This window comes from Tasmannia lanceolata, unplaced genomic scaffold (assembly GCF_043159265.1).
Source record: "Tasmannia lanceolata isolate RefF3 unplaced genomic scaffold, GAP_Taslan_0.1 ptg000012l, whole genome shotgun sequence".
Taxonomy (NCBI): domain Eukaryota; kingdom Viridiplantae; phylum Streptophyta; class Magnoliopsida; order Canellales; family Winteraceae; genus Tasmannia; species Tasmannia lanceolata.
The window spans coordinates 45645002-45663204 of NW_027518689.1; the positions used below are offsets into that span (position 1 = coordinate 45645002).

Sequence of the window (18203 nt, forward strand, 5' to 3'; positions counted from 1 at the left end):
ATACAGCTAATTGTTGAATTATTTATTACCGCTGAATTGTAGAATTGTGTATTCCCGTTGAGCTGTAATCTTCATTATTTTTTAGTTCTATTTTACTGACCTTTCATCTAGTGAAGAGAAGCTGTGAGTTTTCTAATTTCAGAAAGAAAGCATCCTTTTGGTTTTGGTTGCATCGGTTCGAGTCGGATTAGAGTTGATTTGTTTTAATGATTATGGCTATACACCATTGATGGTATTCTCTAACGTATACTTAGGTTCGACTTGTCGATATATTCTATTCATAAATTGAAATGCTAGTAGTTGCCTCTCCTCCTTGATCCATTTTGGATTGCAATTGTTGCATTTTTTTGTAAGTCTGCTAACTTACTTTTCTAGTACATATTTTTCTTTTTTTTTACAAAGAAAAACATTTTAAAGTTAAAAAGAAATTACTTAAATTTAGTGATTCAAAGCTTGGGGAGTTGGCAATGAATTTTTATTTTCTCAACAATGTTGCTCAATGTTCGTGCCTTAAGTGCTAATAATCTCTTTATATAAACAAATACATACACACACACACACATAAGCATATACATATACATATGCATATACATATGTGCAATTGCTCAAACTTGATGCAAGACTGGCTTTTACTTGTTGATACAGAGCCCAGAAAGTTTATGTGAAAGCATCTAAGTGGATAATATGGATTCGGGTAATAATGATGCTAGACCTTCTGTTGAACCATCAACCACTATCGATTCAACTTTTAGACTTTTAATTGAAGCATTCACAAACGCTGAACCATCAATCCATATGGATCCATCCAATGTTGCTCCTACACCTTTGGTTGAACCATCAACCAACTTTTTTAGTGGAAATGCTCCTGCATCCGCCCGGCGCAGAACTTCCTCTAAAAGAAGGCGCGCCGAAGAGATGCCAATGCCACCCCCACTTGCGATAATGCCACTTGCAGCAATGCCACCCCCACTCTCAATGCCACCCCCACTTGGACCCCCCATAGTGCTTTCGTCTACCATCCAATTAGAGCAGTGGGACCCTATGCCCTCTATTGTGTTAACTGGGGCAGCAAAAATGGGGAGACCTGGACCACCAGTCGGATTGGTAAACATAGGAATCAGTAAATATGCCTACCTTTTTCAGGTTGCTTTACCTGGCGTTTCCAAAGATCAAAGTAAGTTGGTTTTCCTTTCCTTTTATGCTCATCTTTATTTTTGCTAATATACATGTGAGTTTTTATGTACATTATATTTTCACTTCAATACATTTACTCCACCTTGCTTTTAGAAAATTTATGTTTGAAAAACATAACCCGCATAGCTGAGATTTGCTATTAATTCTATGGACTTGTTAGGAATTTTCGCAGAAACCATTTTGCAGTTCACTTTTTATGGAGAACAGCCACCTCAGATGAATTAAATGAATAAGACAAAATCTGCCACTTGGTGTATGTTCTCTTCTGAAAAAGTGAGCCGTGAAGTGGCTTTTTGCGAAATTGCTTAGCAAGTCCCTTCTTTCTAATATTCCAATTTTTTGTTGATTTTCATATGCCCCCTTAACCACTAAACTGCATCCCTCTACATCTAAGCAGGTCAGTTCAGTTGTGAGGTCCGGAGTGATGGGAAGGTCGAACTTCGGGGGTGGACACCAACTGGCCAAAGAGTCCTCCGTAGAGATGTTTCTGGAGAGACCCAAGTCTTTGGGATGAAAACACAGCATCTCTGCGAGTCTGGCCCTTTCAAAGTTTCATTCATCCTACCAGGACCAGTAGATGCTAGGCTTTTCGAAGCAGACTTCTATGTTGATGGTATTTTTCATGCCATTGTTATGAAAAAATACCAGCGAACCAACTCTCTAAGTACCGTTCCATATACAAGGTAGAATGGGAACTGAAAGCCGTGGATTCATCTGAATTCTCCATAAAGCAGAATAATTTCAAACTTTTCTTCTCTTTGGTGTACTTTAGGGTTTATTATTTTTATTTTTATTTGAATGATACTGTTGGGTTTATTTGGACCTTTTTCCATTGCAAAATGTTTTTTGGTAAAAAAAAACTTGTTTTTTTTTTATGAAAAAAAAGGATTTGGTGATTAAAACGGGATTTTTTGGTTTTTGCTGAATGGCCAATGTTTCTCCTTCGCAATTAATTGAATCTTACTTCTGGCTCATTTACATGATCTGTATCTCATGCATAGGATGTTCGTTGGGATGTGACCAAACAATTGCCTTTTGTTTCTCCTGTTAGAAGATAATTGTGGTTTCCAAGTTAGAGTTGGGTCACACTTTCATTTTTCAGAGTTTGGATTGATGCCAACTCTTTCTCTATTTGGATTATATCTTTAGGAGAAATTATATGGTGATGCTCACCTTAAAAAGTGCGCTGTTGTTGGATCAAATATCAAGGGTGGTACACGCCTACACCGATCTACATGCGCATTCACCAAATAAAATCTCCTATCTTTAGATAGATTCTCAAGCAAAGATGATGTATTTAAGGGTTTTTTTGGGAATGGCTGATTTTATGAAAGCAAGCAAAAATGGATACAATAGGAGGGGACAAGACATTCCACTAAATGCACATTGTCCCTGCTAAGAGATCCAAAAACAAACAGAAGTCATCTCCCTTAGCCAGCTTATGTGCCATAGCATTAGTTATGAGATTGAATTCCAGGTCATTGACCCCACATAAATTGCAAAACTCCAAGGTCCATGGTCCACGCAACCCATGTCAATGCATTTTTAGAGTTTCCTAACATGATTAATGATTAAAAGCCGGGATCTAGATTGAGCGAACCACTTTAGTCCACACAATAGACATTTGGCCTCCTCCTTGTTAGAGTTGCAAATTCTGGTTGGACCCTTGAAGGGTTGAATCATGTTTCCTTTGTTATCCAATGGAGAGGCTAACACCATTCTCTCCAACAGGTGGCCACAAATAAAAGTATTTGTTAGTAGTTTTTCCTCAAAAGAAAATGTGTGTCCCGATTGTTTAGCGGGCAAACATTACCAGCCCTCCCCTTTACTTCACCATTGGATTTACAATGTTTGGAAATTTGGAGCTCATGGACAAAACTATTATTTGCTTATGGATGATGATTTTTGATGATTTTTTTAACAGTCTTCATATTTAATTAAAATTATAATTAACATAGCTTTTTCATCTTAAGAATCTTATTGCGTCCACTAACTAGTTTGGGGCTCAAAATCCAAAAAATAACAGGGCCTTCCCGGGAGAGAGGTTCCTTGCTGTGGGAGACTACGCGGCATGGGCACGGCGGGACCTGATGCCCGGACTTACCCTTCGACATGTATTTTCTAACCTTGTTCTTTGTCCATTCAGTTCCACTTGATTGCTTATGCCCTTTTAATCGTATTTCCTTCTTGACAGGCTCCAGCTGCCGATGTTGACAGAGATGCACCATCGACTGAGGAGCCGGTTCCAGATGATGGCCGCCTACAACCTCATGCTGAGGGAGTCAGGAGAGGGGGATTTGCATCGCCTGCTGGGAGAGGGCAACTTAGATCCACCTCGAGAGAGAGGGAAGAGGCCATTTGTCGAGCCGGCACAAGTGGAGAGATTTCCTCCTCTTCACGAGGGTCCGTTCAGGATCTATGACATGGATGCTCCACGTAGGACTTATGTACCTCCACCTTCCACTAGGCCTCTAACTACAGCTCCCACACACCGGCCTAGCTCGATCCATATGCCTTCCACGAGCACCAGCCAGCGACCTCCTACCGATGATACTCGCCAACCTTCTTTGGATACCGGATGTCGGTTTTCTTCTTCCATTCCACCACACCAGCCCATGCCAGACCATTGTGTTTCTCTTGCCCGAGAGAGCAATTTGATGGAGGTGCCGATCCTCCTTCTTGACCCAGCTCTAGGATATCCGAACCCAAAGTCTTCACCAGGGGTAAGCTTCTTCACTCTCGAGCCTTTTCTTTTGCATTAGATATACGACTTTATCATTCTAATATCATCCTCTTGCACATGCAGCTTCGACTTAGGCAGGGAAACGAGCTTCTCTTGATGGTTGAAAGCCTGAAGGCCAAGATATGCGAGCTTATCGTGGATGTATGATATAATGTTTGCATTTCTGCTTCTATGCATACAAATTGCTTGCTTCCTGTCCATAACTCCTTTCTTCTACAGGGAGAGAGAGCTAAGGCAGAGAGAGACACGGCAGTGGTCTGTCTTGCAGAGGTTGAGGCAAGAGCCAAGGAGGTAGAGGACGAGGCTCGAGACCTGAGGGAGGCAGTGTCTCAGAGGGATGAGATGATCATGCTTCAAGAGCTTCGCATTCGAGAACTGGTACAATCTCTCTACTTTCTTGCATTCTTTTTTGTAGATTCTGTCCTTTGTTTTATTTGATTCCTCTCTTTTTCAGCAACAGCAGCTTTGCGATGAAGGCTGCAACGTGGGCGGAGAGGAGTCCGATAGTGAGGCCACAATATCAACAGGACATGACGGGCTTGAGCTAGAGGTTCTTGATCTTGGTTATGGCGACACCCAGGCTCAGAGAGACATCCCAGCTGAAATGGATGAGCGGCTCCACAATGATGACCAGGTCCAGGCTGATGAGCAGACACATTTTGACGACCAGGTCCCGATTGGTGATCAGATGCGGGCTCAGGATCAGTTTCCAACTGACGAGCAGGTGCGCGATGATGATCAGGTCTCGGCTGATGAGCAGATACCGACTGACAAGCTGGCACAGTCCGATGATTATCGGAGTGACAATCATGCGATTACTTCAGTGCCGACAGAGGAGGATACAAATCTTGATTGCTTTCCTCCAAGGAAGAAGAGGAAGATTTTGACTGTTGAGGATCTAGGGATCGACCCTTCCTGGAGATTGAGAGGCGGCAAGACTTCGAGCACTGCAGAGGCTGAGCTTCCAGGCGAGATCATTCCTGCTTCTACCACTCAGGAGCCTCCTCCGACCATTATCCCCTCTACAGACGGTACTATTCCGATGATTATTGAGCCCCCCATGACTCTAGACAACTTGTTGAATGCAGACCGAGATTTTGTTGATTCCTTGTTGGTCCAAATGACTCCACCCTTCGATGGTGACACCCAGATTTCTTCATCATCTGATGCAATCCCTCCATAGAGCGTGCCACCATCATCTGCTGATGATCCACCCATTGCTGCTACTCTATCTACACCTCCACGGACCGATTCTCTTCCTGCACTGATAGCCTCTGATGGAGGGGACTCTACAGAATATTGTCCTTCAATATGATTATAGACATGATTATTCTTTTATTTATTTTCTTGATGATTTAGCAGATTCTTTCTTTATTCTTTTTGGGTAAATATACATTGGTTGATCCTCTTCTGGTGGATTTTATTACGGTTATACACATGCTTACACATCTTTTTTATTTGATTAGTGCTAATAGTGCTCATGTACCTTTGGTTAAAACATCCACAAACTCTAAACATAGTGGAAATGCTGCTATAAAACAATGACCCTCTCAAGTCTTACTAAAATCAATTTCCTAAGTAAGAGGTAAAAGGGGTACTGTCAAGTCCTAATAAAATTCTAGTCTCTCTCTTTCTCTATCTATATCTCTCGTGTGCACATTGTTGCATGCTGTGGGACCCGATCCCGCGAGAGGGGTGGGGCGCGAGCCGCCACGCTCTCTCTTAGTCTCTCATACCCACGCGATTGGCGTGTGCATTTTTATTATTGATTTTAATTCATCTTTTATGTGAACTTGGGATCACTAAGGCAATCCGAATTCCACACAAAAGAGAGTGACAGAGTCGCCACCTAGATGTGGGATCTAGGACCCATAATTAACCAGAAATAGCCTCGTTACCTAGTTACAAGAATGGAAGGTATGGGGAGTTATCCACCACATGCACCATTCATGCCCGATAATCGGTCTTCAATTCCAAAAGTTAACTCTTTTAAATTTATTTTAAATGGCTCATTCAACTCTTTGTTAATGTGCGAACTATGTGACATGCATCATATGATCTAATTTCAATGTAGATCCTAAATATGTATCTTGATTTCTTAATTTGTTTGAATTCAATCTAAGTGAAAGTTCTCCTAAAATTCTAATTTCATGGAAAATCCTAAGTGATTTAATTAAGAATTTACAAGAAAATTAATACAAAACCCCACAATTTGTTGTGGAGCCGACTCGCGGTTGGTATGCCATCAGACATCCAAGATGCCTACGTACCCAAGCCTCACTGGGATCAGAGTCGACGTAGTTCGGTGCACCTAAGCTAAGCTACTTATGCCTAACTCAACTAAGACACCGATCTAGACTGAAGATTTTATTATCCTAGGATTTCATCTAAGATGCTATATGATCCCATCTAAGTGCAAGTTGTCCCTTAGACTAATGCAGGTTAACCTACATCCTAGGTAACTAGACTTGTCCTAGGAAAAAATTAGGTGACTAGTGTAACTAGACCTATAGTACGGTTGCTATCCATAGCAAACGTCCCTGATGAGGCTGGACTCCTAACTATAGGACTCCCTAAAACCTAGGACTCCATAAGACCTAGAACACGACATGACGTAAGTGTTCCTAAATAGGGCTCTAATGGTTCTTATGACGGAAACCATAATCCAACGGTTCCTAAAGACATGAGATAAATTGATTCAAGTTCTTGAAGTTAATGAATTTCAGATTTCAAGGATTTTCGGTTTCTAAACATTTAAGGAATATCAAAGGCTCTATGGTTCACCAATTTCGGACTCGAATAGCATCCACGGAAGGGAATCGTGCGCTCTTTCCTTGTGCAATTTAATACTTAAGTTATAGCATCTTATTGCCTGGCATATCTCAGGCTTTCCGTGGATAGTAACCTCGGAGCCAATAACATGCTATAGCTTAAATATTCAAATTGTCAAAGATCGGTTGCAATTGGGATACGATTATGGATGCACTGGCCATTTTACCAGGGAAATCTAAAGATCCTAAGATTTCTGTTTCAATGGATTAAAGAATTAATATGTAACAGAAATTTAAGGTTCTTTAGAAATTTTGATAATGATTTTTAATTAATTTCAATTTTGAGTGGATTTTACCAATTTTAAACCGCATGAGTGATTTTACAAGTGAATTTATTGCAAATGAATTCGAAATGGATTGAAATTTCTACAGCAGCAAGATGGGAATGTATGTAGCTTACTGAAAAAGTTTCGCAGATTTTTACATTAAGCTCCTATTTAATTTTGATTTAACAATAATATGACCAGATTGTTAAAATAACACAAAAACTACTAGAAATAGAAATCTAAATTCATTGAAATTTCTACAAAAATAAGATATGGGTAAACATAGCATGCTGTGAGATTTTCATGAATTTTAAAAACCATTTACTACCAATTTCGGATTTTTCAATTTTAAGACTAGATTATGGATTTACACTACAACCCTTAGGAAATAAAATCCAAATCACTTGAAAATTTTACAGCAGCATATGAAATATAAGACTACTGAAAAAGTTTGAGAATTTTAATTGTGATCTGATGTCAGTACAAATTCTCACAAAATCTGATAATTTTCAAAGAAAACATTAAATAATATATCAAACAAAATTCAAAAATTCTCAAAACTTCATGGTAGAATGTATCAGTATCATATTATGTTTCCACGAAATTTCATGAATTTTGGAATTTGTTTAGTATATATTTTATTTTTCTTCGTCAAAAAGACGTTTTTGAATAGTTTTCTATTTTAAAACACGGTTTTCGAGAAAATTACGACTCCGGAAAATGTCCTTTAACCTTGTTTTGATGTGATGAACACAAGAAAAATTTGAAATTCCACAAAACAAATCATCCTGAGATAGCTATTTTTTCAACTTTTGTAATTTCTCAGCCATTATTTTAAATAAAATTCCACTCTTCACTCAAATTTTTAAAATCCTTTGATTAAATGCCCGATCCGATCCGATGGTTATTTTAGTCTATTTAAATAGATCAGTGTATTAAATTTCGGGACGAATCGGAATTGAAACAGTCATGTAGATCATGATTTTGAGCACACACATAATATCGAATTAAATTCAATTAAATGCTAAAAACCATGCAAAAATATATAAAGAATACCAAATAATCCTGAAAAAATCTGGGAATAGTGCACCTACCTATGATGGAGATTCTCGCCGAATCCCAAAGCTGAAAATTCTGAAAAATCTCGCCAACGCTCGTTCCTACGTCCTTTCTTCCCTTTCTTTCTTTGTTTTTTTATTTCCACCACGTTGATCGCGTTCCTTGTCTCTAGGGTGCGTAGATCCGAGGTATACGCTTTGTCGCACCCTTTTTTATGATGAAGAAGACCCAAAAAACACTCCAATAATTCTTGATTGTATGATGCCTTGGAGAAGAAGAAGGAATTCAAGAATTCCTTTTGTCAAGAACACTTGAGAGAGAGATCACACTTCAAGGGAGAAAAGAAATTTTTTTTTTCTTAGGAGGAGAGAGAAAATGGATGAATTTGGATTTTTTCTCTTTTTCTTGGATTGTTTGCTTTGATTTTTATATAAAAAAGTTAGGGTTAAGAGAGAAATAGCAATTTCCAATGTGAGAGCTCCCTTTTGGCTTGTTTCCAATTTTCCCCTCTTGCTTTCTTTCTTTCTTGTTTCCAAATTGGATTTGATTCCAATCTTAATTTCTTATCAATCAAGACATGTTATTCCCATTCCACATTGCTTCTTTGGAAGAAAACATTTTTAAGCAATCATTCATCTTTTCCTTCTTTCCTTCTTTCCTTCTTTTTATTTTTTATTCTTTTTATTTTTCTTTTAACAAATATGATGTCACCATTATGACATCATCAAGGTGGGTGCTCAACTCATGTAGGTCAACCATGTGGGCCGCCCACCATAGTGGTTGACCCATATGGGTGAACCCACATGAGCTCCATCTTTACGGGCTTTAGCCCAATTGGTCATTTCACACGGGTTTCGGGTTTTTCCGTAAAAAATCAATAAAATCTTTCTAAATTCAACATTCTATATATGGACCCAACCCATTTGACATTTATGGTGCATCCCTCACACATGATCGGACCATCTTTTTTGGGAAATAACTTTTCGGACCAAAATGCCCATACTTTACTGTTAGACATCCAAATGCGACCAAAATACCCTCAGATTGGTTCACCCCTAAAGGGAAAAATTAAAAATGAAAAGTCTTTGTGGTCAAACTTCAAAAATAAAAACTTTTAAAATTGGGTCCTTTCGGTGAACAATATTAAACAGAATCATTTGGTATCCCCTGAAAATACCCAAAATGCCCTCAACACTTAAAATTTCTAAATTAAGCGAAATTCCTGAGAAATTCTAAATTTAGCAGGTTTTCCAAAATTCAGGCAATCATTCATAATCTCTCAGACATATTTTGGGGATCAAAAGAATTACACAGGAAAAGACCAAATTACCCCAAGGTGCTAGAATTTGGCGAGACTAGGGAAAACCTTGAGAAATTCTAAAAATAGCAGATTTTCGAAAATTTATGAACGGACTCAAGATTTCTTAGACACAACTTAGGGACCAAATCTGATATGTTTGGAAATGTCTAAAATACCCCCGAAGTGCAAGACTAAGAGAAAATCTTGAGAGATCTAAATTTAACAGGTTTCCCAAAACTTACGAAATTACTCATAATCCATCAGCCGTACCATCGAGATGGTTTTGGACATATGAGAAATGATTGAAATATCCATAATATGATGAAAATGTGGAAGCCCCATGAGTTTCTAAAAATAGCAGCTTTTTCAAAATTTGTAAAATCACTCAAGATTTCTCAAATATAACTCGGGGGTCAAACGAGACACATCGAGAATGACCAAAATACCCCTGCAGTGCAAAATAGGCAAAAATGAGGGAAACCCTGAAAATTCTAAAAATAGCAGGTTTTTTCATTTGCTTGGAAACTTGAACTTTCATCTTTCAGAGGCCAAAGGAACCCCCTAGAGACTTTCAGGATTGCGAATCAACTTCAAAATTCTCATAATGAAATGAAATCTACCCTAAAATGCATGGATGCCTAATCTAATGCTGAATACGGATATAAAAATTGATGATACTACCGAATCTTTTGCTTTTTAAAGCCTCGCAAAATGGGGGTGTCTACACATGCCTTTTCCGATGTTTGAATCACTATAAGAAATACACTCATTGGTGACGACCAAATCGGTTGCCAAAGTCACAAAACTCGTCGTTATATCTTTTTAACTACATAAGTTGTTCTGTCGCAATAATTGGCAATGGTAAATCAATTTCGAGCCAGATTTTGTGATGGTTAACTAGTTATTAAAGGTTGATATAATTCTGAAAAAACTAACATAAGCCAACAAAAAGGTATGAGGAGCCATCTGAAAAGGTGAGAAATGCCATTACCAAAGCAAGGGACAGAGGATATCTTTTCCCTTCCGAGATATTGAGAAGAAGGGTGAGAGTAGTAGTACTTCCCAATAAATAAATCATTGAGTATTCTTAGCGTGGAAGTGGAATCTTAATATGACAAAAAAGGACTTCCATGCTTGCATGTGCTATATCATTTTAAGCTTAATGTTGATTGAATTAAATAGAAATCTAATGTTAGTGATGATTTAATTAATCCTTATTTGAAGCAAAAGTCACATATCATTTTAAAATACCATTCAAAACTTTTTAAAATTCCAGAGAAGATATCTGATCTTTTGGACGTTTGCCTAGCTTTTTAGAGTATACGGTCCTGTGTTCCTTAACTTAGTTGGCAACTCTATCAAATTTTTAATCTAAAGTTGGGAGATTCAGAAGTGATAACCCACAACTATATTGATCCAAATTTAAGCCAGAGCCTGTTGATTGGTGTTAGGTCTAAAATTGGTAACAGGTTATGGTAGGGCCGGAAGGGCTGATCTGGCAAGTCACACCTGAAAGGCTAGGAGAGTCCTGCGCTGCACAAGGGCACAGACAAGAAGAGAAAGGGTCAGAGGACCAACCCGGAGTGGTGCTCCGGACGGGCGCTTCGACACTCAAGTCAGTATGAGCAGGAGTGCAGAGCAATGTCAGAGCAAAAAGCTTAGGGTTTTGATTTCAGATCCCTCACCTTAGCACAAGTGAAGGCTATTTATAGTGATTCTGAGCCACCTGTCTAGGACAGGTGGTAGTTCCGAGCCACCTGTCCAGGACAGGTGGTGGCCTCTGTATGGACCAGGTCTCATACCTAGGAAGGGTAGGTGGAAGTCCCTGATTGGTCCAGGTGTCACACCTAGCAGGGACAGGTGTTGGCTTTGCAACGGTCCCTGTGAGGGCCACGTGCCAACAGCCAATTGGTTGCTGAGTTCGGACCTCATCAGTGCTGAGTTCGGACCCATCAGTGCTGAGTCCGGACCCCATCAGTTGCCCCCTGGTTCTCCGAGTCGTGACAGCGGCTAGGGGAAGCAAAAAGAGGGTTAAAGCAGCATCTGGCCGGCCTTGAGGCCTCTGGGCAGTTGGGCCGGCCTCAGACAGGGGCCAGGAAAAACCGCGGTGGCCAGGGGTCTCTGGGCGGCCTAGTCCGGCCTTGAGACTTGGGCTGAAGGAGCACGGCCGGACAGGAGCCCCTGTGCAATCCAGTCCGGTCGAAATCTGAACCAGAAGTCTGGCCGGCCAAAACCTCCTGGGCGTCGCGGCCGGGCAGATCTCTTGAACGGGGCGGCTAGGCCGGACAGGTCCTCTGTCGCCTAGTGAGCGCGTCATATCCTGTCCGGCTAAGCCTTCTGGGCGACTAGGCCGGGCAGGTGTTTTGTCTCGTAGCGGTTGCGCCATATCCTGTCCGGCTCCGGTTAAGGCGCTGGACGGCCAGGCCGGACAGATATTTTGTCTTCTAACGAACGCGTCATATCCTGTCCGGCTAAGCCTTCTGGGCGGCTAGGCCGGGCAGGTGTTTTGTCGCGTAGCGGTTGCGCCATATCCTGTCCGGCTCCGGTTAAGGCGTTGGACGGCCAGGCCGGACAGATATTTTGTCTTCTAGCGAACGCGTCATATCCTGTCCGGCTAAGCCTTCTGGGCGGCTTGGCCGGGCAGGTGTTTTGTCGCGTAGCGGTTGCGCCATATCCTGTCCGGTTCCGGTTAAGGCGTTGGACGGCCAGGCCGGACAGATATTTTGTCTTCTAGCGAACGCGTCATATCCTGTCCGGCTAAGCCTTCTGGGCGGCTAGGCCGGGCAGGTGTTTTGTCTCTTAGCGGTTGCGCCATATCCTGTCCGGCTCCGGTTAAGGCGTTGGACGGCCAGGCCGGACAGATATTTTGTCTTCTAGCAAACGCGGCATATCCTGTCCGGCTAAGCCTTCTGGGCGGCTAGGCCGGGCAGGTGTTTTGTCGCGTAGCGGTTGCGCCATATCCTGTCTGGCTTCGGTTAAGGCGTTGGACGGCCAGGCCGGACAGATATTTTGTCTTCGAGGAGTCATCACTTTGCGTTTTGGAACTTGTACCTTGCATTTAATGCGGAGCGGCACATTTAATGCGAGCTGCGCATTTAATGCGGTAGGTGACGTGGCGCACTCCGGCTGGTGGGAAAAGGGCGGGATTTTTCCCGCTCTTCCAAGCCTATATATACCGGAGTTTTTACTCCTCATTTTTCACTTTTCACATTCTCCTCTCCTTCTCTGCTGCTCGGCTAGTCAAATTTCTGCCCGCCTCGGATCAGTGAGCCCGGAGATCTTCAGTCAGCATCTCAGTTCGATAATTTCTTTTAGCTTTTCTTTTCTTCCCTTTTAATGTCTAGCACTAGTTCCGAGTCGGACTCCGGCTCAAAGGAGTCCAGTTCGACTAGTAGTAGTACTGGGCCCGGGGCGTCGGAGAGGACGAGGCCGGCCTCTCCTGCGGAGGCTGATGTTGAGGACGAGGAGATAATAATCGTAGTAGACGAAGAGAGCGGAGAGGAAGAGATTGTGGACTTAGACACAATCCCGGTCCGTGGGGACGGACCGCACCGGGTAGAAACCAGTGACGACGAAGAACACGTTGAAGTTCTTCGCTTGCCGCGCGCACCCGTGGAGGTGATAGCGGGGGCACTGATGGAGGCCAACCCACAGTACAACGTCGGGGCCCTGTACGAGGTGAATCATCTGGGGCCGGGCAAACTTCAGGCCATCAGGGACAAATACTGTATCCCTGATCGGTACCTTTTGAGGGCGGCCGTTGAAGGGGACCGGGCCAGCAACGATAGTGCAGATCTCTGCTTGTACGAAGAAGCCTTACGGGCCGGGCTCAGGCTTCCCTTGCATCCATTTTTTGTCGAGGTGCTAAATTATTACGGGCTGGCGGTTACACAGGTCGTGCCGAACTCTTGGAGGACGCTGGTCGGCTTCCTGCACCTTTTGGGAGTTCGGGTCCGTAGGAACCCCACCCTGCCCGTCTTCAGGATGTGTGCGCATCTGAAGAGGCACAAGGACGATAGTTGGATCTACATCAGCCAACGGCCCGAAGTGAAAATGATCACTGGCATACCTACTTCCATTCACAATGGAAGAACAGGTTTTTCTACGCTAGGAACACCGAGCAGGGCTCCCACTGGCCGGTCTCATTGGAGTGGAGAACGCCAGACACCAAGAACCTTAGTCGGAAGCCAGCCCTTAAGGGCTACGACTACATGACCTTCGTTTTGATCAAAGAAGAGCTGAAGCGCGGTCAGGTAGACTGCTCGGAGTTCTCCGAGGAGGCCGTCCTGGTAGAGCTCGGTATCAGTCGTGCGACGCCGGCACGTACGTAGACTTTTTAGGCCAGCTCTTTATTTTCTGAACTGTTCCTTTCTTTTCTTTTCTTTTTTTTGTAGTTCTAACTCTGTTCTGTTTTCACGTTCAGAAATGGTGAAGCAGATGTCCATGATGGACAAAATCAGGCAGGGCTCCCAGGCGTCCCCAACGCCTGAGCAGCCCCAACCTAAGGGCAAGAAAAGAAAGGTGCCGGAGTCGACTCCGGCGATGGTCGCACGGGCTGAGCCTCTCAAAAGCAGCCGGGCGACACATAAACTTGCAGTTAAGCCGAGCCGGCCAAATCTAGTAGGGCAGAGCTCAGGGTCTGCACAGGTGACAGAGCCCCAACACAGCGGGCCAGTCCTGGGCATCCCTGCCGCCACGGCGGCGAGAGGTGACAATGTCTTCCGCCCAAACTGGGCGGTACAGAAAACGGACACCGGCCTCGGTGATAGCCGGGTGGCCACAGAACTGATGTACCAGGGCGTCCTCCCACGTGACCGTCGGGAAGTCGAGAAAGAGGCGCCGGAGACCTGTGCAGAGGCGATCGCCTCCGCCCTCTATCAGCTCCAAGTATACTCTAGGGACATGGCAAAGAAGAGTTATCTCTTCTCTGAGACGCTCACACAGATACAGTCCGAGAAGGGCGAGCTCCAAAAGGAAAGGACGGGCTCAGTGAAATCGTCCACGTCAAAGAGGCCGAATGCAACAGCCTAAAGGACGAGGTGCAGAGGGTCAAGAACCAGGCCGTGCAAGATCTCCTAACTGCGAGGGAGAGAGCCGATCAAAGAGAAAGGGCGGCCATCGAGGCGGCCGTGAGGGTGGCAGTGCGGGAGGCCGTGCAGAAGACCGAAGAGAGGAAGGACGCACAGTTCTTCAACCTGGGCCTCCAAGCCTATAAGGCGGGGTTCCTGCTCTGCTCCGAGCAGGTTAAGAAGGCTCACCCCGACATCTCTTTGGACGGACTGGACGTCCCGTACGCACCTCCAGAGGAGGAAGAGGATGAGGAGGAACAAGGCGAACTGGACTCCTCCTCACCCATTGAGGTAGAACAGGGAGTCGTTCTGGCTTCCGAGGTCACCCCTCCAACCGCCGAGGCCGGCCAGGGTGCAGCCCTTCCTGCAGAGGCAGTCACCGACGAGGCGGCCGACGGGGAGGCCTGAGTGACCGCCCTCTTGCTCCTATCCTTCAGTTTTTGTTTGTAAACTTTTGTAACGGCCCACGAGGCTCATTTTTTGTAAGCTAGCTCGGCAAAAAGAGCACTTTTGTGATACGAATACAAATTCAATTTTGTCTAACTGTCTGTACGGCTGTCTTGTTTTCTGTATTTATGACGTCTGTGCTTCTTCCTTATCTTTCTGCCGAGCCGGAGTGGTTAACCTGATGTCATTGGCCGGAGTGAACCACTTCTGTCTCCGAGTTTGCAAACACTTAGAGTATTTAAGGTGGTGTCCACTAGGGCGGTCCATGTGGTCGGAACTGATCTCCACACCAAATTGGACGCGCCAGAGTGCATCACTGCCGTCTGCAAACACTTACTCTTTTTGGCGTCTAGCGATTGCGTCATATCCTGTCCGGCTTCGGCTATGGACAGCCAGGCCGGGCAGGTCTTTGAGGTGGTTTCCACTAGGGCGGGTCCATGTGGTCGGAACTGATCTCCACACCAAATTGGACGCGCCGGAGTGCTCCACTGTTGTTCTCTAAGTCTGCAAACACTTAGAATGAGAGCTAAGTCTGCAAACACTTAGAGTCTTTTTGGCATCTAGTGATTGCGCCATATCCTGTCCGGCTTCGGCTATGGACGGCCAGGCTGGGCAGGTCTTTGAGGTGGTTTCCACTAGGGCGGGTCCATGTGGTCGGAACTGATCTCCACACCAAATTGGACGCGCCGAAGTGCTCCACTGCTGTTCTCTAAGTCTGCAAACACTTAGAATGAGAGCTAAGTCTGCAAACACTTAGAGTCTTTTTGGCGTCTAGCGATTGCGCCATATCCTGTCCGGCTTCGGCTATGGACGGCCAGGCCGGGCAGGTCTTTGAGGTGGTTTCCACTAGGGCGGGTCTATGTGGTCGGAACTGATCTCCACACCAAATTGGACGCGCCGGAGTGCTCCACTGCTGTTCTCTAAGTCTGCAAACACTTAGAATGAGAGCAAAGTCTGCAAACACTTAGAGTCTTTTTGGCGTCTAGCGATTGCGCCATATCCTGTCCGGCTTCGACTATTGACGGCCAGGCCGGGCAGGTCTTTGAGGTGGTTTCTACTAGGGCGGGTCCATGTGGTCGGAACTAATCTCCACACCAAATTGGACGTGCCGGAGTGCTCCACTGATGTTCTCTAAGTCTGCAAACACTTAGAATGAGAGCTAAGTCTGCAAACACTTAGAGTCTTTTTGGCGTCTAGCGATTGCGCCATATCCTGTCCGGCTTCGGCTATGGACGGCCAGGCCGGGCAGGTCTTTGAGGTGGTTTCCATGTGGTCGGAACTGATCTCCACACCAAATTGGACGCGCCAGAGTGCTCCACTGCTATTCTCTAAGTCTGCAAACACTTAGAATGAGAGCTAAGTCTGCAAACACTTAGAGTCTTTTTGGCGTCTAGCGATTGCGCCATATCCTGTCCGGCTTCGGCTATTGACGGCCAGGCCGGGCAGGTCTTTGAGGTGGTTTCCACTAGGGCGGGTCCATGTGGTCGGAACTGATCTCCACACCAAATTGGACGCGCCGGAGTGCTCCACTGCTGTTCTCTAAGTCAGCAAACACTTAGAATGAGAGCTAAGTCTGCAAACACTTAGAGTCTTTTTGGCGTCTAGCGATTGCGCCATATCCTGTCCGGCTTCGGCTATTGACGGCCAGGCCGGGCAGGTCTTTGAGGTGGTTTCCACTAGGGCGGGTCCATGTGGTCGGAACTGATTTCCACACCAAATTTGACGCGCCGGAGTGCTCCACTGCTGTTCTCTAAGTCTGCAAACACTTAGAATGAGAGCTAAGTCTGCAAACACTTAGAGTCTTTTTGGCGTCTAGCGATTGCGTCATATCCTGTCCGGCTTCGGCTATGGACGGCCAAGGCGGGCAGGTCTTTGAGGTGGTTTCCACTAGGGCGGGTCCATGTGGTCGGAACTGATCTCCACACCAAATTGGACGCGCCAGAGTGCTCCACTGCTGTTCTCTAAGTCTGCAAACACTTAGAATGAGAGCTAAGTCTGCAAACACTAAGAGTCTTTTTGGCATCTAGCGATTGCGCCATATCCCGTCCGGCTTCGGCTATGGACGGCCAGGCCGGGCAGGTCTTTGAGGTGGTTTCCACTAGGGGGGTCCATGTGGTCGGAACTGATCTCCACACCAAATTGGACGCGCCGGAGTGCTCCACTGTTGTTCTCTAAGTCTGCAAACACTTAGAATGAGAGCTAAGTCTGCAAACACTTAGAGTCTTTTTGGCGTCTAGCGATTGCGCCGTATCCTGTCCGGCTTCGGCTATGGACGGCCAGGCCGGGCAGGTCTTTGAGGTGGTTTCCATGTGGTCGGAACTGATCTCCACACCAAATTGGACGCGCCAGAGTGCTCCACTGCTATTCTCTAAGTCTGCAAACACTTAGAATGAGAGCTAAGTCTGCAAACACTTAGAGTCTTTTTGGCGTCTAGCGATTGCGCCATATCCTGTCCGGCTTCGGCTATTGACGGCCAGGCCGGGCAGGTCTTTGAGGTGGTTTCCACTAGGGCGGGTCCATGTGGTCGGAACTGATCTCCACACCAAATTTGACGCGCCGGAGTGCTCCACTGCTGTTCTCTAAGTCAGCAAACACTTAGAATGAGAGCTAAGTCTGCAAACACTTAGAGTCTTTTTGGCGTCTAGCGATTGCGTCATATCCTGTCCGGCTTCGGCGATGGACGGCCAGGCTGGGCAGGTCTTTGAGGTGGTTTCCACTAGGGCGGGTCCATGTGGTCGGAACTGATCTCCACACCAAATTGGACGCGCCGAAGTGCTCCACTGCTGTTCTCTAAGTCTGCAAACACTTAGAATGAGAGCTAAGTCTGCAAACACTTAGAGTCTTTTTGGCGTCTAGCGATTGCGCCATATCCTGTCCGGCTTCGGCTATGGACGGCCAGGCCGGGCAGGTCTTTGAGGTGGTTTCCACTAGGGCGGGTCTATGTGGTCGGAACTGATCTCCACACCAAATTGGACGCGCCGGAGTGCTCCACTGCTGTTCTCTAAGTCTGCAAACACTTAGAATGAGAGCAAAGTCTGCAAACACTTAGAGTCTTTTTGGCGTCTAGCGATTGCGCCATATCCTGTCCGGCTTCGACTATTGACGGCCAGGCCGGGCAGGTCTTTGAGGTGGTTTCTACTAGGGCGGGTCCATGTGGTCGGAACTAATCTCCACACCAAATTGGACGTGCCGGAGTGCTCCACTGATGTTCTCTAAGTCTGCAAACACTTAGAATGAGAGCTAAGTCTGCAAACACTTAGAGTCTTTTTGGCGTCTAGCGATTGCGCCATATCC

General features: G+C 45.1%; 1 protein-coding gene across 2 annotated transcripts; it reads left to right on the forward strand.

Moving 5' to 3' along the window:
• Nucleotides 1-1582: 1582 nt before the first annotated feature.
• Nucleotides 1583-5214, forward strand: LOC143887408 (uncharacterized). Of its 2 annotated transcripts, none has more exons than XM_077391496.1 (6): nucleotides 1583-1857; nucleotides 3219-3308; nucleotides 3389-3917; nucleotides 4001-4078; nucleotides 4157-4315; nucleotides 4392-5214. In XM_077391496.1, coding segments are annotated over exons 2-6 (1497 nt in total). In that variant the 5' UTR covers nucleotides 1583-1857; nucleotides 3219-3306; the 3' UTR covers nucleotides 5121-5214. The 2 variants fall into 2 exon arrangements, with proteins under 2 accessions (XP_077247611.1, XP_077247613.1); XM_077391498.1 differs by having other exon boundaries at nucleotides 4398-5214.
• Nucleotides 5215-18203: the final 12989 nt, after the last annotated feature.

Bases quoted from the DNA above. Each gene is read 5' to 3' on its own strand.
- LOC143887408 (XM_077391496.1), top strand. The intron at 3,918-4,000 runs GTAAGCTTCTTC...TTGCACATGCAG, and splicing joins ACCCAAAGTCTTCACCAGGG to CTTCGACTTAGGCAGGGAAA. The intron at 4,316-4,391 runs GTACAATCTCTC...TCTCTTTTTCAG, and splicing joins AGCTTCGCATTCGAGAACTG to CAACAGCAGCTTTGCGATGA.